The sequence below is a fragment of the Hyperoodon ampullatus genome (assembly GCF_949752795.1).
Source record: "Hyperoodon ampullatus genome assembly, chromosome: 19".
In the NCBI taxonomy this organism is placed as follows: Eukaryota; Metazoa; Chordata; class Mammalia; order Artiodactyla; family Ziphiidae; genus Hyperoodon; species Hyperoodon ampullatus.
The window spans coordinates 37,678,712-37,703,972 of NC_136932.1; the positions used below are offsets into that span (position 1 = coordinate 37,678,712).

Here is a 25,261-nt window from a genome sequence, read left to right on the forward strand (position 1 = left end):
CACATTTCGATACCCCTAGGGTATGGCATGGCTGTGGCCATGAACCATGGCCCAGTAACCCCATCCATGGGTCTGGTTTGTCCACTCTCCAGTCTTCCTTTGAGCATTGAAACCCTAACGTTTTTCAGTTTCTTAAAGGGACCATCTCCCGATCCCTCAGGGTCTCCTTGATTTCAGTCTCATTCCAACCTGGGGCGACCCCGAGACAGTCTGTGCCCATTTCCTGCAGCTACTGTGGAGGCAGAGTGCCAGGCGGGCGCGAGGGGCCACCTGGGGCAGCTCCCGGCCTCCCACTTGCCAGGACCTGAGGATGCTGCCTCCTGCCCTGCTTGCTCAGGACAGAAGCCACAGCCTGCAGGTGAGTCCAGGGGCAGGCCCCCATCCGCCCCTCTGCCCCAGTATTACTGTGCGTCAGAAACGCAGGGACCCTGCTGTCAGGGGCTGCAGACCACCCAGCAGGTAAGAAAGTGGGCAGCTTGGATTTTTTTTTTTTTTCCTAAAAAGACTATTCTGGTATATTTTTCTTCAAACACCTACAATATCACAACTCTGGTTAATACACTTTTCAAAATCTAGTTCCATTTTATATCCTTTCCTAACTGTACAAGCCGGAGCACCTCAATTCCTATTTTCATCTCTCCCCGGGGGGGGGGGGGGGTGAGGGGTGCTTTCCTAAGGACGGGTCCTCACCCCCAATTGGTGCTGGATTCAGAGGACCGGTGGGCTGGCTTCTGGCTGGATCCGTGAGGTGGGGAAGGCAACCTGCGAGGACTGATACCCCAACAGCGTCCTCACCCCATGCTGGCTGATCTGATCACCCTGGCATTCCCTAGAGGCCAAGCTACTTTGCTCTCGGGGTGCCGAGCAGGAGGGCGAGGCTGGGTGAATTTAAAGCAAGATGCAGTGCTGCTTGGCAGGCCGCAGGCTCCAGAGGGGCCTCAGAGACGACCAGTGCAGGCCCCTGGTGATGGGGGCTGGGACTCAGGCCCACTCGGCTGGGAGGTGGTGAGGCTGCTGTGGCCCTTCTGGGCAAAGGGCAGAGAAGCCAGGCCGGTATGAATAGACTCCGGACAACTGGGCAGGGCCTCTCCAGGCCTGTGGGCCAACTAAGTGCACTCGGACCACACTGGACGGTGTTGGAGGGCCAACTGCGTGGAGAGGTCCGTACGCTCCCGGCCTTGGGCTTGGATTCAGGCAAGGCAGATACCCCTTCCCAGGGCAGTTCTGTCTTCCCCCTGCCCCTGGGGGCATCTCTGGAATCCCTCCAACCACCCCCAGGCAGCCTTTCTCCCTCCACCTTAGGATCAGCCACGGCCTGCCTGCCCACCATCTGGGGCTTCCAGGGGCTGCCCCGGGGTCAGTTTACACCAGGCCTCACCCACAGCCCTGGCTGCCACCTCTGAAGACATGACTGTGCCCATCCCTGCCCCCACTTCCTGATCTCTGTGCTCCAGGCCAGATGCCATCACCAGGGCCAGCATCTCAGGGGTGACTCGCCCAGAAGCACCCGCTGTGGCCTGCGAGGGAACCGCGGAGAGTCAGACAGCTCGGCTCTGCCACGTATCTGCACGGGGACACTGGGGGTGAGAACCCCTCTCTCAGGGCTGCCGTGAAGATAACAGGAGATCCCAGGGCTAAAGTGCCTGGCGCAGGGCGGGTGCGCGGTAAACGGCAGTGGCGATGGGGGCCGAAGCAGGGAAGCCAGGCCACGGGGCCCGAGGTTCATCCTTGGTGTGACCCTTCTGAGCGGCCAGGCTCCAGCAGGGAAGATGAAACCCGTTTCCTGGCAGAGGAGCCGGGCCTCGACTGCAGTGTGCGGGTGGTGCAGCGGGGGCCCCCAAGCGACAGGCGCTGGCCCCGTGGGAGGCCATCCTCGGGGGCCTGGGAGGCGTCCACAGAGGGGGCCGCCAGAAAGGGGTGGGCGAGGTGCTGCCAGGCGGTACCAGGACAGCCAGGTGGGCAGCCCCGGCGGGCGGCCCCAGCAGGCTTCCCCAGCTTAGCGGCCTCTGTCCCTGCTCTGGGGGAGCCAGGAGTGAGGGCCGCAGCAGGCACTGGCTACGGCTTCCTCGGGACCCAGCACCCTAGCAGTTCCTGCCCCTGCCAGCCCGCGGCTCAGGCGCGCTGGCACCTCTCCCCCCTCCGGCCAGCCCCCTCCCCCGCCGGGCGCAACGGCCTTACTCCAGGCCCTGCCCAGCTGTGGACACTGCTCGGGGCCTTGTGGGAGCTGAGGTCATCACACAAGTAGCGTCACTGCCGTGAACCCTGCCCGTGCCCCTTCGCCAGAAAATGTCATGAAGGGGCCGCTGCCAGCTTGCCAGAAAGGAGACTCTCTGGGAGCTTTCGCGTTCGCGATGCCGCCTCCGTCAGGCACCTCCGCGGGCTTCTCAGGGGTGGCCCTGGGCCCACCTGTCAGCTGGGCGGGGGCTTCCCAGCCGGGGGGGACCGAGGCGGCGCGGTGGAGACCACAGGCCGCCCGGGGAAGGCTGCTGGGATAGGCTCCTGCCGCCCCCCACCCCCGCATGTCCCAAGCAGGGTTCCTGGGGGAATTCCCGCGAAGAAGGGTGTGGGTACAGGACGGGATTTTCTGTGTTGGGGGTAGCGGCAGGGGGGCGGTGGGCCTGGGGGTTCACAGTTCTCCTCGTGTGCCCTTCTCTACCCATCGCTGCGGCCCACCTGCGCCCGCCTGCCCCGGCCCCGGGGGGATCGCCTCTATTCTGGAGGGAGCCCGTGAGGTAGCTAAATCTCGTCCTCAAGCCGCCGGGGCCGGGCGCGCGCGGGGTAGGGCGGGGCCGGGGGCGGGGCCGCCGAGGGCCCGCGCCGGCCCCGCCCCCACCCTCCCCCAAGCCAGGAAAGCCCTCTCGGGCCAAGTCCACGCCGCCGCGGTGGCGGGTCGCCCGCTCCCGCTCGCCGACCCCGGCGCCCAGCCCGCCCGGCGCGCCGCTGTCCCCCCCCGCGCTAGGCCTTCTTGCACTTGCCCTTCTTCTCGCGCTGCTGGAACTTGCGCAGCCGCCGCGCCCACGTGTCCCGCCACTGGATCACCAGGCTGCTCTTGTCCGCCACGATGCCGCTCTGGTCGGGCGAGTCCTCCGCGTTGCCCAGCAGTAGGTACTTCTTGAGGGGCTTGATTTTGGGGCACTTGCAGGCGATGTCCCGCGAGCGGATCCACAGGTTCTGGTCACCGCGGCGGATGCGGCTGGTGCCCTGCTTGTACACGGAGATGATGTTCACCGTAAACTTCCACCAGTCCCCTGCCTTGTCTGCCTTCAGGATGTGGATCTGGACGGCTGCAAGGAAGCACAGGCAGGAGGGTGGGCCACGGGTGCCGCCTGGACCCCGAGCTCCTGCAACCAGGAGGGCCGGGGATGGGGCGGCCTGTTTGATGGAGAAGGAAAAGAAGACCCGGAGCTGGGAAGTGACTGCACGGCGTACCCGACAGGGGAATGGGTATGTGGTGGCGAAGCTGATACTGGGGCCAAGGCCGCTCTTCCAGGAAGCCTTATGTCCTGTGTTGAAGGTGCCACCCACCACTGTCTTTGGGGACAAGCCCCTTTAGGGTCCGGGAAGGTGCTGGGGGTAGGTACTGACCACATCCCCAGAACTCTGGGCAGAATCCAGCTGCTGGGGCAGGTGCCCTCCATGAGCATAGCACTGGCCCCTCGGCACAGGCTCGGGGAAACCTCCTCCGATGGTACCCCCTGGGCACTTCCAAAGGCCCCGTCACTTAACATCAAGCCTCATGACACCCCTAGACATACAACCTTGCCCTTGATCCAATCTCAGAAAACCAGAATGGAGTGTCAGTGCCCAGGTACAGTGCACGCTGAACAGCCCTTCAGGGTGGCTGCAGCTTCTCTTCCAGAGTCCAGGATCCTTGTACTGCCCGCCTCCCATCCCTGCCAGACTGCCTTATCTCCCTGGCCTCCTGACCCTCTCCCGGTCCTCAGGCCCTTCCCCTCCCTTTCAATTCTCTGCTACTCTTTCCCTGAGTAGAAGGGGTTCTCAAGCTGGAGCAGGCATCAGAATCCCCTGGAGGGCTTGTTAAACACATTGCTGGCCTCACCCCAATTTCTGATTCAATAGACGTGGACTGGGGCCCAGGACCGCACACCTCACACATTCCCAGATACTGCTGATCCAGGGAACACACTTTGAGAATCAATGCTCTAGTAAATGTTAACAGATGTTCTTTCTGCAGGATATTAAGAGATACTTCATAAAAGGAGGACATACTTTTTTGTTTTAAGGGGGGGGGATTTTGCTCAAACATGTGAAATACTGGCTTAAACAAAGGAAGTCGCCTTAGTGCAGGACTTTTCTGAGCCTTTAATGTACAAACTGTGTGCACACACGCGTGTGTTGGCTTCCCAAACAACTCTGACTGCAGGACCCTTTGGCTGGTGCATCTTAAGGCACCAGAGCCCCATGGAGCCTATCTGGGGAACTTCTGGTGGTGGTGCTGGGGGCACACACCCATTCCAGGGGTAAGTGCAGAGGTCTCTGCTGTACTAACCCCTGTCCAAGGGAAACTTGGCCTCCTTCCCCACGGTCAGAACATGGTGCCTTCCCCTTGCCAGCACGTCCTATATACCCCTGGACAGGCTGAAGATCGTGGACCAAACCCGCCTGAGAAAGGAGCTTGTCTCCCCAGATTACAGGTGAAGAGACCGAGACAAGGTGTGCTCCAGCCACGAGGACATGTCCCCAGGGATGCCAAGAGGTCATCACCTGCGAACTTCGCTCTGGGTACTGAGCCCACCCACAGCTTGGCCTGGCCGGCCTCTCTCAAGGTCTCTGGGGGCCACTCTGCCACCTTCACTCCCCAGGCCCTCCCCGTTCCCCTCCTGTGCCCGCACTTAGCCCGGGGTGATTGGAAGGAGCAGGGACGGCTGGGCCCTCCATCGAATGCCATCTGACTCATCCTTCTGGGGCGAGGGAAGTGGCGGATTTTCCCATATTTTCATTTCAGCTGTTCCTGGGCATCCTCAACTTTGCACTCCAGTCTGAGGGCTCCAAAGAATGGCTGCCATGGCAACCGTTTCCATGTTTTTGTCACCAAGGGACTCAACACTCAGTGTGAACTCTGAGGTGGGGGTGGGGAGCCCTCCAGCCTGGAGAAGCGGCTGGGCTGTGTGTGCGCAGATAGAGGTCACCGTGGCAACTGCGTGCCCCTCAGCTAAGCAAATGGGGAGCCGCCCCCAGCATCCCCGGGAGCCCCGGTTTCCTCTCCTTGGGACTGAGCTGAATACAGAATGAGCCTCCTCCCCCAGGATGCAGCTGTTTGCCTGTGCGGGACCTCAGACCCCCGGCCCAGCCACAGTGTCCCCCCAACCAGGGTGGGCTGGGGTGGCCGACAAGGATGCTGCAGAAAGCACCTCTGGCTCGGGCCCCGGGAGAACGTGGCTTTGATCATCTGTTGGTGTTAAGAGCTGAACTGTGTATCTCCCCCCGCCGGCACAATTAATACATTGAAGTCCTAACCCCCAGTACCTCAGAATGTGGCAGTATTTGGAGATAATTACCTCTTAATGACGTTAAGAGGAAGTTATAAAGGGTGGGCCCTAATCCAATATGACTGGAGTCCTCATAAGAAGAGATTAGAACAGAGAGACACACACGGAGGGAGGACCACGTGAAGACACAGCAAGGAGACGGCTGCCTACGAGCCCAGGAGAGAGGCCTCAGAGGAAACCAACCCTGACGACACCTTGATCCAGTACTTCCAAACTCCAAAACGGGGAGAAAATGAGTATCTGTTGTTGGAGCCCCTCAGTCTATGGTACTTTGTTCTGGCAGCGTAAGCAAACTCGTGTCACTGGAATCAGAGACTCGGGATCTTGGGCCTCAGCTCAGGGCCAGGTGGGAAGGCAGAGCTGGTGAGGCCAGAGAGCTATCTGGACAAGGGCTGGCCCCCCAGGGGCCCTTCTCACTCCCCAGCCCTGTAGGAACGTGACCTTTCCCCGTAGGACCCACCTTCCCTGCCTGGTCTGCATTTTCCCCCCACCTTCCCCCTGGCAGGGCATCCAGAGCAGCCGCCACCCTGCTTCCCCAGCCCAAAGGGGACCCACCTAATACTGAGGACGCAGCCCGGAGGGGGATCTGGCCCTGGACACCTTGCTGTCCTCAAGCATCCAGGGGCCGAAGCAGTGGACACAGGTCGATAGGGACGAAGCACTGGTCCTTGTCCTCCTTCCAGCGCCCTGGCAGCCGGCTGGGACGGCACGGGGCCGGGGGCAGGGGCGGGTGGTGGTAGATTCATGTGATTATACTGGAAAAAGTCCACATTTCCGCTGCCCTTGGCAACGCCTCTGCATATTACACAGCCCACCAAGTATGAGCTGCACACATAGTGCACAGGCCAAGTCCCCGCAGTGCACACACGGCTGAAAATACTCAAAATACACATAGAAACTGTGACCTCAGGCAGACCTACTCGGCCCCCTTGGGGAGCATGCAGGGCTCGGCGGCCACCTCTGATGCCCTGCTGCCTGGGAGCCAGGAATGACCGGGGTCTCCTGGGGGCCTGTGGCACCGCCCAACCGGGGTTGGGGGGGCACTTGGTGCGGCGGCGTGGGCCCCTGGTCCCCTAGGGTGTGCCCCTTACACCCACACGACGCTCACTACAGGCCAACGACCCTCAGTCCTAAGCCCCACATCCCGGCACCGATGTCCTAAGCTGGCCTCACAGGGAGGATCCCCCATCCCTCATTCAGAAACGAGGCAGATGAGACGACCCTCAGAAAGACGGACGGTGAGATCAGACCATATCAGACCGGGCGGTAAGGGGCGTGCCGAGACCCCCCCACCCCCTGCACAAAGCCACCGGGGCCAGACTAAAGCGCAGTTGAGGGAGTGGCTGAGGCCGACAGGCCCGGAGGGGAGCCTGCCCACACGTCCTGGGGCCCCCGCACTCGGGATCAACGTCCCTGTCTCAGGGTCCACACCCTACATGCCTGCCCGCCCTCCCTCTGAGCCCTGCTCACCCAAACAGTGAGGGGCTCAGGATGGAGCGGGCGCCCACAGGAAAGCAAGGGTGCGCGCAGCCTCCGGAGAGCAAGGAGTCAGCCCCTGGATCCCAGGGGCCAGGCTGCACTTAGTCTCCTGGCCTTGGGGTCCCTGGGCTGCCAGTTTCTGCAGGAAAACCTCCCTGCAGCGGGCCCCGGGGCTCTGGCGAGGCTGCAGACAGCCCTGAGCAGCTGCCCGCCTCAGCAATTCCGGGGCTCACGGGAAGGCCTCCTGTGCCAGGAGCCCTCCTCGGCTACCAGGGCAGGGCCGTGAGGAGTGATGGCCCCTGCTCGCCCTCCAGCCAGCCTCCTGGCTACCAGGGGCATGCACCTCTCCAGCCCTAGGCAGAGGCCTGGCCCTCGAGGGCGAGCCATGACTCCAAAGGGGAGGGCAGGCACTGAGGGCCAGCCCCCGGAGGCCAGGGCCAGCGAGAACAGCTGGTGCCAGCACCGGGCTGGTTCTGGCCACGGGGCAGGGGGCTGGGAGGCAGGCCGGAGGCCTCAGCCAGCCCGGGGGGTCCTCTCAGCCCCATTCGTGGCTCAGCCCGAGGCCCCAGTGTGTCCTTCCATAGGCGCAGACCTCTCTGGCCATCCTTCCCAGGGTGCCTCAACCTCAACCGAGTCCCAGCACTGGGAAAGTACCAGGCCGGCAAAGGCAAGCTGAGAAGTGGGGAGCTCCAGGGCCCATCGGGGCTTGGATTCCTCCAAAGGGGGCCACGCGGCCCCATGGCAGCCCCCTCCTCAGTCCAGAGCCCCTGTTCTTTCAAATCCTCCCTCCCTCCCTCCCCAGCTCCGGTCCAGGAGACCGAGAGTCTGTCAGCTCTGGGCCCTTCGAGGACCTGGCGTTGCCACCACCTTGGACAGTCTGTGACAGGCAGCGGCACTGGGCTGACTGATGCCCACGCCCCGCTTGCAGGTCTCGGGGATGTCCCGCTGGGATCAGAGCTCCTGGCCAGCCAGGTTCTAGGACGGCTGCTAGGTCAGCGAGGAGTACACAGTTAGTGCACGTCCATCGGCCGGCGCAGCCCGAGATGGAATGGATGACCTGCTGGGCGGGGCCTGGGGCAGTGGCCGTGGCTCAGACCCCAGGGGGATGGGGGGATGGCGGTGAAGGGGGCCACCCGTCTCCTCTCCCCTCAAGCTTGGGACACCTCTGCACGGAGGCTTCCTGCCTCCTGGAGGTCTCCCAGATTTATGGGCTGCTCGGCATGGGTCCCCGGGGGCTTCCCAGCAGCTGCCCTTCCCAAGGAGGCTTGGGTGGTCAGCCGTACCTTCCTGTTGGGCCCGTGCAGCCAGGGAAGGCTTGTCGCCCATCTGCCTCTGAGACAGCAGCCAGGACGAAGTGGGGGAGGACACTAGCCCCACAGAAACCATTAAAACCACGCGGCCCCATAAATCTCCCGGCACGGAAAGCGTGTCATGAGTTGCAGCTGCTTTCATAAAGTGCAGCTCTGATCACATGTTTCCCAGCCCCCCGTGCAGGTCAGAAACGGCCGAGCAGGGCCAAGCCTTGTTCGCGGGGATGCTAACCTGTGGCGGGGTCGGGGGGTGGCGGGGGTGGTGGTGGGGCACAGCAGCCCCGCCCGGTGGAGGGCTGGAGGCGTGCTGTGGTCAGACCCCCCCCAGTCGGAGTCCTCAGGAGCCTCGGGGCTGCCCCGCCCACCAAGGCCCCACCTCAGACCTTGAGTAAAGTGCGGACACCCAGCTCGGGGCTGGTGAAGGCTCCCCCTTTCCCTCCTAAGCCAAAGAAGCAATGGTACGCCCCTCTCTCTGAGACCACCAGCAACACAGAGGCAGCCTCAGCTTCCCCTGCTGGGTCCCAGTGCTCGGGCTCTGTTCTGGGGAGGGGAGGGGGTGAGGTGCCTGGGACTGTCTGATGCCGGGGGCTCCCTGGAGGAGGGGCCCTCAGGAGACCTGGGAATCAGAGAGCCGGGCTCCGGGGAGGCTATTGGCCCTCTGTCCTAGGAGATGGTCCTGGTCTGACCCTGCCAACACCCCCGGCCCCCAGGCGAGATGCGCTCAGGAGACTGGCCGCCCGGCTTTGCGAGAGGCTCAGGCAGGAGAGTGGAGCTGGGCCCTGTCCTGCCCCAGCGGGGTGCCCTCCTCTCGGAGGCTGGTCTCCCCTGCAATCAGCCCGAGGGAGAACGCCCCGGGTGCCCCCCTCCCAGCCAGAAGCAACCGAAACAGCCCAGGCAACTCCTGATCCGGTGTATGTGCCCACACCCATCATGGGCACGGCCCCAGTTGTCACGGTGCCACCCTGGAGGATGGCCGAGGCTCCCCGCCCTCCCCCGCGGGCCTCACACGCCTCAGGAGATGCCCCACCACCCACACCTGCCCCCCATGCTGCACGCGCGCACACACACACAGCGACGGTGGGGCTGGGGAAGTCCCCCAGGTCGGTTCCCATCAGCAGTGGGGTTCGGCCTCTGGAGGAGGGCAGGCAAGAGATCCAGCCTCCCCGCCGTGGCCTCGGCCCAGACCCCGCGCCTCCAGGGCTCACATCCTGGCTGCAAGTTCATACCCACTCCTCAGCGGGGCCCCCGCGCACCGGTTCTGCCACAGCCGTTGGCAGCAAACCCTCTACACAGAGCAGCCCCCCATCCCGCGCTGGGCTGGCACCCAGGACACCATGCGTGGAGCCCTGTCCTGGAGGGCGGGCGTCCAGCAGCAACTTTGGTCGCCTTGCACCCTCTGAACACGGCACTCGCTCGGCTCCGAAGGGTCAAACTACCCTCAACGGGTGTAAGCTGCTTCCCCAAGAACACCCAGAGAAGGGGCCTCAGGCCCGGAAACAGGGGCCAAACCAGGATCCTAACCAGAGCTCTGCTGGTGGAGGCGCCCACTCCGGGGGTGACCCTTCGCGAGCCTCTGAAAAGTTGTTCTGACCTTAGGCCAGGCCCGCCTCCCCGCAGGTAACCCAGGCTGCTCAGAGGCTGTGGAACACTCGGGGCATCCCCACCTCCTGTCAGCCTGAGCCTCACACAAGCAGGTAAAGCGGCAGGTGTGGGAAGACCCCAGGAATAGCGACAGTACTGGGGTCCTCGTGCCAAAGGCTCTAACCCCAGGGAAGTAGGGTGTCAAGACCCCCGAGATCCATCCCACTGGGGAAAGATGCCCATCCGAGCCCCACCTGAGTGGGAGAAGTGCTCTGTGATCCTGGAGACAGGTGGCTGGTGAGTGGGGACAAGTGTTGGCCGTCTGTAGGGGAAGGCGGCCAGTGTCCCCGGGCACCTTGGACAGATCCCCGCCTTCCTCCACCCCCGACTCCAAGCCTTGGTGTCCCAGTCTGTGAGATGGGAGAAGACACCTTCCATTAGACAGCCTTCCCTACCCACACCTCCTTTCTAAAAACAGGATGTTCAGAGGAGAGGATGCTCCAGGGAGGGGGACAGACGGGGCGCCAGCAGGTCCCTCTGGAGCTTGGCACCCTGCAGCTGCTGGGGCGGCAGAGGTTGGAGGCCCAGGCTCTGGGCTCCCGTCTGTGGGGATGGGGAGGGCTGCGGCCCGTCATCCCCTTCGCGCGGCAGGAGGCCCCGATCGGCGCAGCGCCTTGCGGGCTCAGGGGCCTTTGTCGAGCTGTCACTGGGGCCCACTGGCCCTCCCTGCCCAACCTGGTGGTCACCCGCATTCTGCGACCTCAGGCTGACTCACGCCGACCCGGCTCCACATCTGGCCTCCATATGGGGCTGGCACTCTGAGGGGGGAGGTCACATCTGGCTGGGGAAATCGGAGGATCCCCAGGGGGCCAGTGACCCCCCCCCCGGGGAAGGGTCAGTGAGCCCCTGAAACACCATGCCACGTGCTGCCAGCTGGGCTGCATCCTGCTTCCCGGAGCTGGGGACAGTGCTGGGGCAGGGGCGGGGGCAGCTGGCCTCTCCCAGCCATCACCACCAGCTGCCTCCCGGCCCCTGCTAACTGCCCTGAGGGGGACAGCCCCCAGGGTGCCCCTCTACCATCTGCCCACCCCCAGGCCCTGAAGTCACGGCCCGCTGCAGACACGGGAGCCAGGCCCCCAGGACGGGGTTGATAACCTGCCCCGTGTCCCGTACTTGAAGGGACTGATCCTGATCAGGAATAGCTATTGACCCCAAGGTCGAGAAAAGGAAGGGCACGGGGTGTCAAGGCGGGAGAGGCCGTCATTTGCCTAGAGGCCCCACGTCCCTGTCGAGGCCTGAGTTGTGAGGCTCTCCGCATCACCCCCGCTCACCTCATCCCGGCCTGAGCAGCCAGACAACAGCCCACAAGGGCCGTGCCCACCACCTACACCAGCTCCATGGGAATCTGCGGTCACTCCACCACCAGCATCGTCTCCACTGCCGGCTCGGCCTCCCCAGCCTCCATCACAGACCCGCCCGTGACCTTCCTCCACCGCACGGGCCCGAGCCCACGGCTGAATGGCCACGCCCACCCCACCACTGTGCCCGATGTCTCCGCCCCACCATCTCGTCTCTGACAGCCCCACTTCCCCGACGCTCACCCCAACACCACGGTGACCACTTCTGCTCTTCCCCACGGAGATGTCTTTGCGGCTTCTCAGGAGCCAAGAGTCAAGGGTCCCGTGGGGAAACCAGTCCGTGAGCCTTCGAAGGGGGGCGCACCCACTCTGCTGCCCAAGGCTCAGCGCCCTGGCACGGGGGGCGGGCTGGGAGCTCAAGGACCTCAGGCCTCGGAGGCCCCGGTCTGGGGCGTGTCCTTTACCTCGTTGAGTCTCAGCATCCCATCGGCAGGAATAAAAAGCCCTCCCTCACAGGTGTTTCTGAGGCTTCGCTAAGGGTGAGAATGAAGGCTGTGAGGTGCCCATCCGGGGCCGGCAGGGCAGGGACAGACACCGGCCTGGCAAGGCCTCTTCTCTGGGGTTTCCACTGCCCCAGGAGGTACAGGGTTCTCGGGGGCGGGGTCCGCTTAGGTCCCCAGGCCCGCCTCTGCCGGGGCCCCCAGGAAAGCCCACGCGTGCACGCCTGTGCACACACACAACCCCACGAACCCAGCTCCTTCCCACAGATGCCAACAGAACTTCCGCTTCGAGCTGTATCCTCAGAAATCATCCTTGAGGGATCGCGGGAGGAATGCTCGAGACAAATCATCTTATGAAAAGCATTCTGATTTTCCATCTGGTGGTGCCAAAATGTCTTTCAACAAAAGGGGTGACTAATAAACATTTCTGGGAACGAATCCTTTTTCCAAGAACTGGCAAAAGTGAGATGATCTCACCTTTCAGAATGCGAGCTGCCTGTCTCCTCCCGCCTCCCCCTGCCGCCCCGCTTCTGCATCCCAGTGAGGAAGAAGAGACGGGTGGCAGCCCCCGTGTGCCAACGTGAGCGGGACTGGCTCTCGGTGGCCTCAGAGTGGCTCCTGCACGCAGACCTGAGCCCGGCTGCCGAGGCCCACAGCAGCGTCTCTCCCAGCCTCCCTGGCCTCCAGCCCTGCACCCAGCACCTCCACACTCCCTCTTCTCCCGTTTCCCCAGCCGGCTCCTCCCTCTGTGCTCAGACACTTTGCTCCCTCTGCCTGGGAGCCCTGCTTTGCCCCGTGAGCACCGGCTACCTGTGCTCCCTCCTCCAGGAAGCCCTCCCTCCACACCCTCCCTGGAGGAGGGACCAGGCCCCACTCTCGTCCCACCCCAGGCCGGACCCTGGCCACACGTCTCCCTTCCATACTGTCATTTGTGTGTGCATCTCCCCTCTGATTCCGGAAACTCCTGGAGGGCTGAGCCTGTGTCTCCTCCATCTCTGTAAGCCCAGCACCCGGGATGGGATGGGGCACACAGCAGGCGCCTAATGAGCGTCCGAGGAGGGACTGGCTGAGGTGGGGACGCCGTGTGAGGGGGCAGGACTTCCTGGGACGTGTGTGCGGTGCCCACGCAGAGTGGCCACGGGAGCCGAGGGGAGGTCACGCAAACACCAGGAGGTGAGCGGGGACCAGATGGTGGAGCCTCCCAAGGAGCACAGGGACCAGCGAAGAGGAAGCGGGGGAGGGAGGCTGAGGGGCAGGGGCAGGCCGGCCCCTCTTCCACACGGGCCAGGGGTTAGAAAGTCCACTCCCCACACCAGCCGAGGGGTGTCTCGGCCTGAAGTCATTGCCAGGCCTCGGCCAAGAGGTGCAACATCCCTACAGTAAGTGCCCCGGGGACAGCGTCACCTGCGTCCCGTTGCCTGACTCTGTACACACCAAGTTTCTGGAGCCCCGGGCTTCTGGGTAGATGCGCCGCGGAGCCAGCGACTCCAGGAGGGACACACGTGCTCTGCCTGCGTGGGCGCTGCCGAGCAGATGCAGGCTTCGTGGATATGCTCACACGTGCACACTCATGCACGCACACACACATGCACACACCTATGCACGCTTGTCGGGAGCATTTATGCCGAGGAAGGGCCCCTCTAGGCTAGGTTTTCCTGGAAAGTCAGCAGGAAATGCTAACACGCTAGGAAATAATAAACACCGTCTTCCATGTGCAACTGCCCCGCCCCAAGCCTTCCCACGAGCGCTTCCCTCAGCATCTGCAAGGTGAGCCGGATTCCCCTAGAGGGCAACAGAGGACTGAGGTGGGCCCAGGAGAGGGGGGCTGTCAAGGACAGCACCACCACGGACCCCTGCCCCTCGGAGATGGCCCGGTGAGGCCACCATCCTTGCCACGTCTAGAAGGACGTCGTGTCCCCTTGATCTCACCACCACGGGACAGATCAGGAAACAGGCCCAGCCTGGTCCAAAGTCACACAGCAAGTGTGGAATCTGCCCCCGGATTCTGGGGCCAGTGCCCCATTCCCTACAGATGGGACTGGAACAGCTACCCTTCCCTGTCCCGGGGTCTCCCCAGAGCAGAGAGACACAGCGGCTCGGCCCTGAGGCCTCCCCCCACCTACTGGGCCCTGTCTCACCGGGAACACGGGCAGGACCAGCAGACCCCAAGCCAGCCTGGGTGATTCCTTGCCCACCGCTCCCCACGGCCTCCTGCCCACTGGCCACCGCCCAGCTCAGCGGAGACCCAGACCCAGGTCCTCCAGCTGTACAACCTCAAGACTCCCGAGCTGGCCTCAGAGGGCCTGGGGCCTGCTCTTCACTACCCACCCCCACCAGGTTCTCATTAGCAGCTTCTAGAACATCCAAGTGCCCTGGCTGTAAAGTGAAGGAAATGTGTTTCCTAATTGGCTCCCTGCCGGGGTGTCAGTCCGAGAGCAGGGATTATGCGGCCCCTGTAGCCTCCCTCCCCAGCCTTCCTGGGCCATCCTCCTGGTCACCTGCCCCAGGTCTGCTCAGGCGTGGAAGGGACACCTCCACTCACACCTCATCCAGGGGCTCAGGGGCCCAGCAGGATGTGAGGAAGATTCTCCACAAGGTCCGCAGACCCCGGTGGGAGACCTGGCCTCCGGCCTCAGAGCAAGGCCTGCGGCTGCTGCCGGGTTGAGCCCCCGATGCCCCCGTGGGCCCCTGCCCAGCCCCTGTGGGTGCCAGTCACTCCTCCCTCCACAAGCCTCTCCCCGCCTGCCCCCACCCTGCTGGGGTCTGCCAAGCCCTGCCCCGAAGGCCCTGTGATCCCCTTCCTGGCATCTCTGTGTCCTGTCTCCTGCCTGAACACGCAGGCCTGGTTGCTGAGCTGGGGTGGGCTGCTCCCCAACTCCGAGGCAACCCCAAGAGTATCACGGACGGTGCTAGGGACCAGAACGCCCCTCCGAGAGTCTTTGGGGGATGGGCAGGGGCAGTGCCAGTCCTGGCCTTGGGGCAGTGGGCCGGGGGTCAGTGATGAGGACATTAAAGCTGATGGCCCAACAGCTCCGGACCCCGTCAGCGCTCTACGGGGGCCCCCCGCTTCTCTCCTGCATCTGCTCTCCTCAAATCTCGCCCCGCAGCAGAAACGTGGACGCCTGGGCAGTGTGCTAGTAGCAGTGCAGGGCCAGGAGCTGGGGGGGAAGGTGGTGTGAAGCCGCCGTGAAGCCTGGGAAGGTGGGCATGCCGGGCTGCTGCTCACCCCTCTTGGTTTTGGGACACATGGGGCCCTGGGGATAAACGTGATGGCGGAGAGGCAGCCAGGGAGGCTGGGCCTCTGCTGGGCAAGTCACCTCAGCCAGCTGGACCAGGGGCCCTACCTAGGACACCAGCTTCCCTCGGATAATCCAGGAGGAAGTCAGGTGCGGGGAAGGGAGGACGGAGTCAGGCAGCAGAGGACAAGGTGGGGGCCAGAGGCCGAGCCCCCTGCACCACCGCCCTCGTTCCCTGGGGGGGCCCACAGTGGCAGCAGGGCTCAGGGGGGCCCCTCTGGGAATATAACAAGAGGGGGCCAGGCCCCCTCCTGCAGAAAGAGGGACCTGCCTGCTGCTGGGGGCCAGTACCCCCAGGAGACAGGAGAGCTCAGAGGGGGCCAAAGTGTCCCCCACAACATCAGGGGTAGGGGAGGCAGAATTCAACGGAGGAAAAGAAGTCAGAGAGAACAAAATGAGTCCCACGGAACCAGGGGGCAAACGGATCCCTTTGGGTAACTGTAAACAAAAGTCCTATCTTCCCTTTCCGGGGGTAGGGGGAGCTGCAGTCAACACCTCACACAAAGTCTGCGCGGCGCCCCTCCTCCCAGGCCCCTTCCCCAGCGTCTGCAGAGAGGATGCTTCAAGACCGAATTCAAACCACCCTCCCCCCAGGCGGCCCACCTGTTCCTCCCCCGCACCCGCACCCACCCCCCACCCCCCACCCCCCACCCCCTGCTCTGGGTCGGGAGGAAGCAGCGGTGGCAGAGTGACAGGCCCAGGGCTCTCCTCCGTAACCCTGGCTCTCTGGGCCTGGACAGCCTCGATGGGCCCCCAGCCCTAAGCCTGGGACACCGCACGACCCTTAGGCCCTCCCACCCGAGTCCCACCTCCCGTCCCTGGCAGACGCTGAGGGTCCCGGGCCAGCAGCATGGACCACACAAGCCTCATCCAACGCCACCTGGGGCCTCTGGGGGCTGCTGTCACCCTGGGTCAGAGACAACACTCCCTTTATCTTTACACCACCTCGACGTTTGTTTTCAAAATCAAGGTTGGTTTCCCCGTGAAAGTCAGAAGTTTCTGCACTGCCTTGGGATGCAAGCACTTAAAAGAGGCTTTTTAGGAATTCACTGTGGACCCAGAGGGCTCCGGGACAGGATGCCCACGGCGTGGCCGCTTCGGAATTGACACGCCAAACCCACCAGCCGCTCCGGCCTCATCCTGAGGGGAGTGCAGCTGGATCGTGGTGTCTGGCCAGCCCAGGCCTCCAGCAGGGTCGGACACCCTCGGGGCCCAGAAGCCACAAAGCCAGCTCCTCACTGCGCGGGGCAGGGCTGGCGAGGGCGGATTTGGAGAAGGGGTGCAGGGGTCCCCACCGCCAGTGCCAGGGTGGATGGCGCACGGGGAAGACTGGGGGACGGACTGGACACCCTCTTCCCAGGAAGGGAGCCTGAGGCCTTCAGTGACAGGGAATCTCTGCAGCCCCCCAGCTCCCAGCTGGAAAAGGCCCTCAGGGATCCCGAGGCTGTGTTCAAACTTCAGAATTACCAGCGAGCCGTTTTAAATGCAGATTCTCGACCCAGCTCCACCTTGTGGAGTCAACCCTTGGAAGGAGCTGGCTTCTGGAATCGGCATTTTAAACACACCATGGAAGCTCCCTCCCTTTCTCCAATGCCCGGAGGACCTCTCTTTGAGCTACAGAGCCTTAGGCTGAATGCCCATAAGTACGGATGAGGGCACTGAAGACCAGAGAGGTAACATGACTGGTCTGCAGCCACACGGCCCCTCAGGGGTAAGAGTGAAGCCTGGGAATCCCAGACCTGTCAGGCCCCACTGGCCGGGATGCCTCCCTGCAGGGCCAGGGGGAGAACCCTGCCCACACGCCTATGACCCCTCACACCACCTGCCGCCAAGGGGGAAGAGCTGGGAGATTCCTGGGCGTGGGACCCATCCCACTCGGCTCCCGTCCGGTCTCTGTGAGCAACACCCACGCAGGGCCACCTGCACCCCAACCCCAGCCCCTCGCTGGTCACGTGGTGCCCTCCCCTCCCCCGCCCCCTCCCCAGACAAGGGGCTCTCACTCACCGTAGTCCTTCTTGCAGTATTTTTTCATGTTAATCTTCAGCTTCCCTTTGGAGGCCTTGCAGTAGGAATCACAGTCTGCAGGGGAGGGCAGAGCACAGACAAAACCTAATTAGGCGGGCGAAGAATAGGCTGCCAGGCCGGGTGGGAGGCCACCTCCCTAAATACCCAGAAGCCTGTGATACCCAAGGGGCCGGGCCGCGCGGGCGGCCATTCAGGGCGTCCTGGCCTTCTCGAGAGGCGCTGGGACAAAGGGCCCCCGCCTGACCACCCCCGCCGGCCCCCCGGCCTCCGTGAGGGACTCTGGGGGGCTCCCGTATTGTGCCACCCAGGGCTTTGGAGCGCCACACAAATTCCCCGTTTTTAAGATGCACCCGGAGCCTGATGAAAGCCAATAGAGGCCTCATTGTCACCCCGCACCCCGGGTCTGTGTCAGGCGCTGGCTTCCGTGGCGAGCAGCCTCTGGTTGGGGTCAGGCCCCAACAAAAGAGGTCACAGAGGAAATTAGCAGCCCATGAAGCATTAGAAAACCCCTTTGGTGTCCACTCTACTGGAGTGTGCAAATAAAATGCCCCACGAAGAAGAGTTCAGTTCTAATGGGCCCTGCTGCTGAGAGGCCCGCGTCCACCGGGTATCAGTTCGGGGACGTCCCAGCGTGAGCCGCGCAGGATGTGTGACGCCCTGGGGCCTGCCTCCCCTGGGGGTGGCCTCTGTCGGCCCAGCAGATGCAAACCTCCAACGCAGGTCCCCCCGGGCCCCCTCCCTGCCAGCTCTTCCTTCTCTTCAGATAAGGTGATGCAATTCCTTTGCCAGATCTGTGTTCACACATCAGCTTTTGGCGTGATGGCCAGCCCACGACGGAGGCCCAATAAATCACTCCAGCCAGCCCTGCACCACCACTCAACATGCTGGCTCACTGAATTCTCACAACCGTTCTTTGATCTGCGAGCATTATTCCCATTCTACAGACTAGGAAACAGAGGCCGCCTGCCCAGTGCATCCCAGACAGCTAGCAAGTGGCGAGGCTGGGCCTTGCACTCGAGTCTGAGATGCCAAGATCACTGTACTCGTGGTTATGCTACGCTGAGTTTCAGTAAACACAGACGGGTTCTCCCTCGATAAGAATGAGGCGTTCAGCTCAGAGCTGGGGATGCACAACGCCTAGCATTCCAGCAACTCCCAGACACGGAGCGCCAGCCAGGCCAGCCCCGGGGCTGCAGAGGGCCCAGCCTGTTCTAGGAGTAGTGACGGTGCAAACAGGCTGGGTGTGTGTCCTGGCAAGGGGACTAGAAAGGGGGAGGGACACACACACACACACACACACACACGCACGCACACGCGCGACCGCTCCAGGAGCAGGTGTCAGCCCCTCATCCTGCAAAGGGGAAAACCAAGGCCAGGGTGGGGGTGAGGAGTGATCTGTGTGGAAGCACAGGACAAGGCCAGGGCAGGAGGCCACCTGTCCCCCCAGACCATCACTTAGGTCTGCAGGGAATATTCAGAGATCACCCCAGAGTCAGCCTCTGGCCCATGGGAGGTGGCTGCCTCCTTCAAGGTCCTAATTAAAGCTGAAACAGCTCCATCCTGTTGCCCTGGGAGCCGCAGGCCTGGCAGCCCTCTGCTGCCCCCCCAGCCAGCTTCCTGGGGCACCCCACTAGGAACCAGTCTCCGGAAGTGGGGAAAAACAGCCCCCCTTGCTGCCCCCAGGGGTCAGAGTCCTCCCCCCACCCACCCAGATGCCCTGCCCGGGGGCAACAGAGTCCACAGTACCAGCCCCTCCTGCCAGCTGGGTGGCTTACTGGAGTCAGGACCTCGTGGAAGGCAGGGGCTGGGGCATCCAGGGAGAGCGGCCTGTATTCCACTGGGGCCAAGCCCGAGAGGTCGACACACGAGGTGACAGTGAGTGAAGTGGCCCAAACCCACAGGCAGTGGCACTGCCCCCCCCACCCCGCATGGCACTGCACTTCACTGCTGGGAACGGCCGCTCTCGGCCACATCTCTGCCATCCCAGGGGCAGATGGTGCTCATGGCAAAGCCACTACTGGGGCTGAACCCAGGCCGTACCTAAGTCCTGGCGTTCCCCAGCAAGCTGGCGGGAATCCCTGCCTGCTGTCTTCCACTCAGGAAAGAAGTGGAATGCCAGCGATGCTGGTGACGTCACTGCAGGGACGGCCTTGAACTCACTCTCATCGTTTTCTCATTATTTTTCTTTTTGGCCCCCGTCAGTACTTGCATTCCGGTCAATCACCTGCCCTGTCTCCTCTGTGGGGTGGAGACTCAGCCCTGGAGACAGCCCCTAACAGCACGTCAGCTCCTCCAAGCCTCCAGGCAGCCGGGTGAGGAAGGCACCGTGATTCCCATCCTCAGACAGGACAGCAGAGCTGAGAAAGGTGCCAGGGTGCCAGGCCCAAGTGCACTGCGGGCTGGAGGGGAGGCGGCCCCTGGGAGGACCTGCCCTGCACCCCCAGCCCTCCCTTCCCTCTCCATCACTCTCTCCTAGCAGCATCCACAGCTCTTCTTTTCAGAGCCAAGTATCCACCTGGGCCAGAAACCATCCTCAAATGTGTGGCATCCATCACTGCCTAGTTAGATCCAGCTCCAGACCCCACGTGACAAATCACAGTTGCCCCCGTGAATATCAAGTCTGCTCCTCAATAACGAGAGCCACTCACAGGGCACTGAAGAGGCATGTGGCACTGCTCTCAACCCTGCCTGTGCTCCTAAGGGCCTGGTTCCCAACCCAGGCTTCTGGAATGACCCAGAAGCTTTAGGACAACACTGATGCCTGGGTTCCACCCCCAAGACATTCTGATTTCACTGGTTTAGGGGGCAGCCTGCATGTCCAGATTTTTAAAGTTCCCCAGGTGAGTCTAATGTGCAACCAGGGTTAGAACCACTGTCTGAGCCGACTGTAGTCGGCTGGTGGGATGGTGGAGACAGTCTCTGCACCCAAGACTTGTATGGAGGACCCAGGCTGGCAGAGGAAAGGCTCAGAGGGGTGACGGCTGACTCAAACTGGAGTCATAGGGCAACCTCAAGCCGCTCGCCCTTACGGGCAATGGTGCCAGCCTCAACATGTGCAGATTTACAGCTGTATTTGGTTTGTTGTGGTGGTTGTTTATTTTTTATGTGGGTCTTATGTCTTGCCTTTCTGTCAGCCAGCAATTCTCATCAGGTCAGTGTGCTTGTTGTAAACTGTCCCCTCTCCCTTCCGATTTGCTGATTCTGATTTAGTTGTGAGCTAGGAAAACAGAAAGACTAAGGTTATTCGAACTGTATATAAAGCACGGGTCAACAGGCCTGGAATGAGAGACTCAACTGCTCTCCTCTGGGTACAGTGAATAACCTGCAGAGCACGGACACCATGGCAGCTCTCTGGCTGCGTGCGGACCCTTTGGGTGTATTCCAGAGAACTGAGGTCACTGGACAAGAGGTCCCTGGATAAGGAAAGTGTTCCTGCATTTTCTTCTTTCATCAAATACACACACAGCTACAGAGACTGCCTCAAGATGGACCAAACACAGCTTTAAAATGCATCTTTGACTCCTTCAAGATGGCATCTACTTGCAGCTACCCACGTTTCCTCTCCTTGTTTTGTTCCAAAATAGCTATACAGACAATGAAAAAAAAAAAAAGAAAAGAAAATTCACACTAATGCCAAAAACTAAACTGACAGATGACCCAACGCTGGAATCTGGGAGCAATCTCTATTAATTAAAGGCAGATGGTGGTAGAACAAGCAAAACCTGTCCAGGTTTTACCTCAGGACAGAGCTCTTTGTCTGATGAACAGAAAAATCCTGGGGAAAAAAAGGGAACATGACAGGGAGACAACAACCGGAGAAAGAATGGGCAGGAAGTGGGTGGGGGCCCCGTGGTGGAGCCAGATCCGGAGAAGGGAGGCTTAAGGAAGGGGATGGATGGACGGGAAGGACTGTGTTTGCAGTGGGTACGTGAGCTCACGTTTTTATCTAAATGACTGATGCAGAGAACAAGAAAGTTAGGCAGTGGAGACAGAAGGACACCACCTCCACAGAGCAGAAGCGAATTGAGGAAAAAGGCTGGGAGGGATTAGGAATTGGAGAGGGAGCTGGATGCATTCCCTTGCCATCCAGCGTGGGGCTGGAATGGGAATCCAGCTGTCACGCTAGGCCAGGGATCTGCAAATCTTTTTGCGAAGTCTCAAACAGTAAATATTTTAGGCTTTGCAGGCCATACGGTCTCTGTCACAACTATTCAAACTGTCGCCGTAGCTCAAAAACAGCCGTAGACGATATGAAACTGAATGGGTGTGTCAGACTAAAAAAATTCTAAAAAGACACAGTCTCTATGAAGTAGGAGAGAAAAAGCCATACGGGAAAACAAGGCCGAGCTGAAAAGGCCACGTGATGATACAAAAAGGGTGACACACGAAAGGAAGAAGAGCTGGAAAAACCCAAACCTAAAAGCCTAGGAGCACAATTAAAATCAACTTTGGAAGCAATCAAGAGAAATAATACTGTAGAAGACAGATTCAGAAGCATGGAGAGTAAATTGGAGAGATTCTCACAAAATTTAGAGGAAAAGGAGAAAGATGTGGAAACCGTGAAAGAGAAAATGATAGGGATAGAAGAGGGAAAGTGGAGAGATGGCATATAATTGGGAGAAAACTGCAGCAGAGACCAAAGATAGGATCCCTGAGCTGAAGGCCAACCTACGTATGAAGGAAAGGATGAACTGAATTTTTGGAAAAAATCAAGGAAAAAAGACCAACACACCCATGTACATCTTTGCAAAACATATGGAATACCAGGATGAGGAAAAAATAGATACAGATTTAAAATCAACAAGCAGCTGGCCAGATGACAATGGAGCAATGTCTATAGGTTGTGAGGAGAGAAAACGTTGAGATCCAAGATTTTTATACCTAGCTAGACTGTCTTCTATGTATGAAGGTCACAATAAACCAAAGACATTCTCTAGTGTGCAAGGTTTCAACCATGTATCCTTTTTGAGAGGAACACTGGAGAATGTTATCCAACCAGCTATGAAATGGATCAAAAATAAGAATGTAAGAGGGGAAAGTCATGGAATGAACACACTGGTGATGAGCACGGAAACCAGCAGACATAGAGGTTTCCAATTTGGTTCTAAGAGTGAAGGCAAAGATCAAAATAATTTTAAAATGTTTGAAAGGGAGCATCAGACAATGTATAGGAATGTATAAATAAGTATACAAATTTAATCTGCAACTTTAGATGATATTAAAAAAAAACTGAGAATGAGGCGGGGAATACAACTTTTTGTCTTAAGTAAGCAGAACACAAAAGATGCTATTTCATGCTTGACTCTGATAAATAAGAGCTATTAGATCAAACAGTGCTTTTGAAAAACCCAAAGATAACCACAAAACACCAGAGAAGAGAAGAAACAGGGTATAGGCAACTGTGATAAATTCAAATCACAGAAGAGCCACTATCTCAAAGCAAAACAATGAATGTAAATGGATTCAACACCTCTACTGAAAAACTGATTTGAAAATATTAAATGACTGTTTAAGAGAGACAACGAAATAAAGCAAGTTTTTAAAAGCTTACAACTTTTAAAGAAGTTTTAAGTTTGTCACTAGGTGACAAAGAAGTTCAAAAGTTATTAAAAAATTTGTGTGGAATAACATGTTATTGAAACACGTTATGCAAAAAACTGTGAGAAAGACAAAAAGGAACAGACAAAAACACATAACTAGTAAAAGAATGCTAAATTAATTCCAAAGAGCCAAAATTACACAGGCCACATTTCCTGACCACAATGTAATAAATATTATTATTAAACAAAAAAGAATGAAAATAAATAAAGTGCATTCAATTCTAGAATTTAGAAAATAAGGAAAATAAAACCCAAAGAAAGCAGGAAGAAAGATTTAATAACAACAGGAGTAGAAATTAATAAAGTAGGATACTGAAAAAAACTCAAAACTTATAAACACATCCAAGAATTGATTCTCAGTAAAGCCTCCAAACCAACAAACTAACACAAACACACCCACACCCACACACACACTGTCATGTCTAACTATGAATGAAAGAGAGAAAACAGACCCATTAGGAACTAATGAGAAAGGGGTGTAACCACAATCTAAAGAAGATTTTATAAATTACAAGGCTATTGTATACAGCTTTAGACTGAAATCTTGGACATCTGAATGAAATGCATTCCTTCTTAGGGAAACATAAGGGACCAAAGTGAACTAAAGAGATATCAAATCTGAATAGATAAAGAATCTTAAGAAATCTCTGGATCCAGATGGTTTCAGAGGCTGGCTCCATGTAAACATTGAAAGGATGTTTCATGCTATTTGATCTGGTTAGAAAACAGAAAAAGAAGGAACACCAATAGGATGAACCACATAAAAGTGCCTAAAATCGATCATTCTTCAACTTTAAAAGAAAAAAGCAGTTTCATATGGTTTGATCTTAAATAAGCGCTGGCATGAGCTTAGACACACACACACCCTGTGGACCAGTTGGTCAGCCTCACTGACTAATCGGATCCGATATTTTATGCCCCGAAGGTCCCCATCCTCCCTGGACCCAGGGCCCCCGCAGAGGAGGAAGGGGTGAGCAGGAAGCTGCCCCTGCTCTCTCAGGAGACCCTGTGGGGCTAGAATTGAGGGTGCAGGTAATACCAGATCTGCTGGGGCCCCTGCACCAGGGTCACCCTCCATCTCACCCTCCTCCCCAACGAGAGGGGAGCTGCCAGGGACGGACGCTGGCACCGCCTGGCTGCCCACCTGGATGCACTCTGTCCCGGGGAGAGTGCAGAGACCCGAGGCCGCCATCTGCGGCTCGCAGCAGGCCCATCCTGGCTGGCTGGCATCCGGGCTCCTCCCGGGAGCAGCCAGCCCTCCCTTTATTCCCCCACCTGCTCCCCTGACCAACCCGAAGCCAAGAGCCGAGAGGGGGCCCCCCCGCAGGCCCGATCCCAGTGGCCAAGCCCCTCCCTCCTCTTCCTCCACCTTGGGTAGCTTGCCCTCTGCTCTGCCTCCTGTGCCCCAGGTGCCAAAAGTCCTGCTGGGCGAGCCTGCTCGCCCGATCGAGGCTGGGCTCCGAGCATATGGCAGGCGGGGCCCAGCGTCCCCGGGTCGGAGCCAGGGGCGCTGCATCTGGTGCCTCCCCTGGAGCAGGGCGGGGAGCTGGCCAGGGTCTCACTCCCAGCAGCACCCCAGCCTCTCTGCTTCTGGGCTGTCGGCTCGGGAAGGTGGGGCAGTGGGGATAAAGAACGAGGGACACCCAGCCACCGAGGTCCTTCCCAGGGCGGAGACCTGGAGGCTGGGGGGGGTTTGGATTCCGCTGGCTGGGCACAGGGGAGGGGCTCCTGGAACCCCTCACCCCAACCCTTCCAGGTGAAGAGCTCAAGGGGGTGGCACCAGGAAGGACACCCAGCCGGCTCTGTCCATTTCGGCTGGGCCACCCTGCCCACCAGCAGGTGACAGATGACAGGTGAGGCCACTCTGCCCAGAGAGTCCTGGCTTTCCCTGACCCAGAGCCACAAAGCCACTTGGAACTCCTCAGGCCAGAGACCAGCTTTCCATGTGTGTCACTTTCACACACAGTGGGTCTCCGTGGGTTTCATAATGAGCAAGTTAAGGATCGAGGAGGCACGCCCCACTAAGCCAACCCTCACCTCCTGGTCCTAGGCTGTAGGTGACTGACCCACTCCCCCTGCTGAGACACCTTCTTAGAAACCCCATCACAAGCACTTTGCCCAGGAGAGAGCCGGGATCCACAGGCAGCTCCCGAGTGCCCACGCGTCTCTCCAGGCCTGTGCTGGTCTCACCCGCCCCGTCACCTCCCAGCCCTCCTTGCCTCCACGGCATGACGTCCATTCAGCTCTGGGCTCTGGGGCAGAAAGGCCAAGGTCACCCCAGATGAGGCAGCCCCAAGCAAGGACGGGCATGAGGTACCTCGTAAAACTTTTGGGAGCAAAGCCAAAAGTGTTTGCAACATAGAGAGCAAAGGGTGGGTGTCTTTAATATATAAAGAACTCTTCTGAATCAATAAGACAAGCACCCTAACATTCAAAGAAGACAAACAGGCAATTCACAAAAGATGGAAGAAAGCGGACACGGAGATGTAACAAGGCTCAACCTCAAATAAGCAAAGAAACGCAACTTAAATCAACAGGAGGGACTTCCCTGGTGGTCCAGTAGCTAAGAGCAGGGGACCGGGTTCAACCCCTGGTCAGGGAA

General features: G+C 59.7%; 1 protein-coding gene across 1 annotated transcript in view; it reads right to left on the bottom strand.

Annotated features, from left to right (window-relative positions):
- Window positions 1-2,955: 2,955 nt before the first annotated feature.
- The window catches only part of NTN1 (netrin 1), a gene marked incomplete at its 3' end in the record, with an annotated part of 189,768 nt that continues 167,462 nt past the window's right edge, over window positions 2,956-25,261 (bottom strand). The window contains exons 5-6 of the mRNA XM_079724970.1: window positions 17,039-17,113; window positions 2,956-3,284 (exon numbers count right to left, since the gene is read on the bottom strand). Of these exons, the coding sequence (XP_079581096.1) occupies window positions 2,956-3,284; window positions 17,039-17,113 (404 nt within the window). The remainder of the gene's footprint in view (window positions 3,285-17,038; window positions 17,114-25,261) is intronic.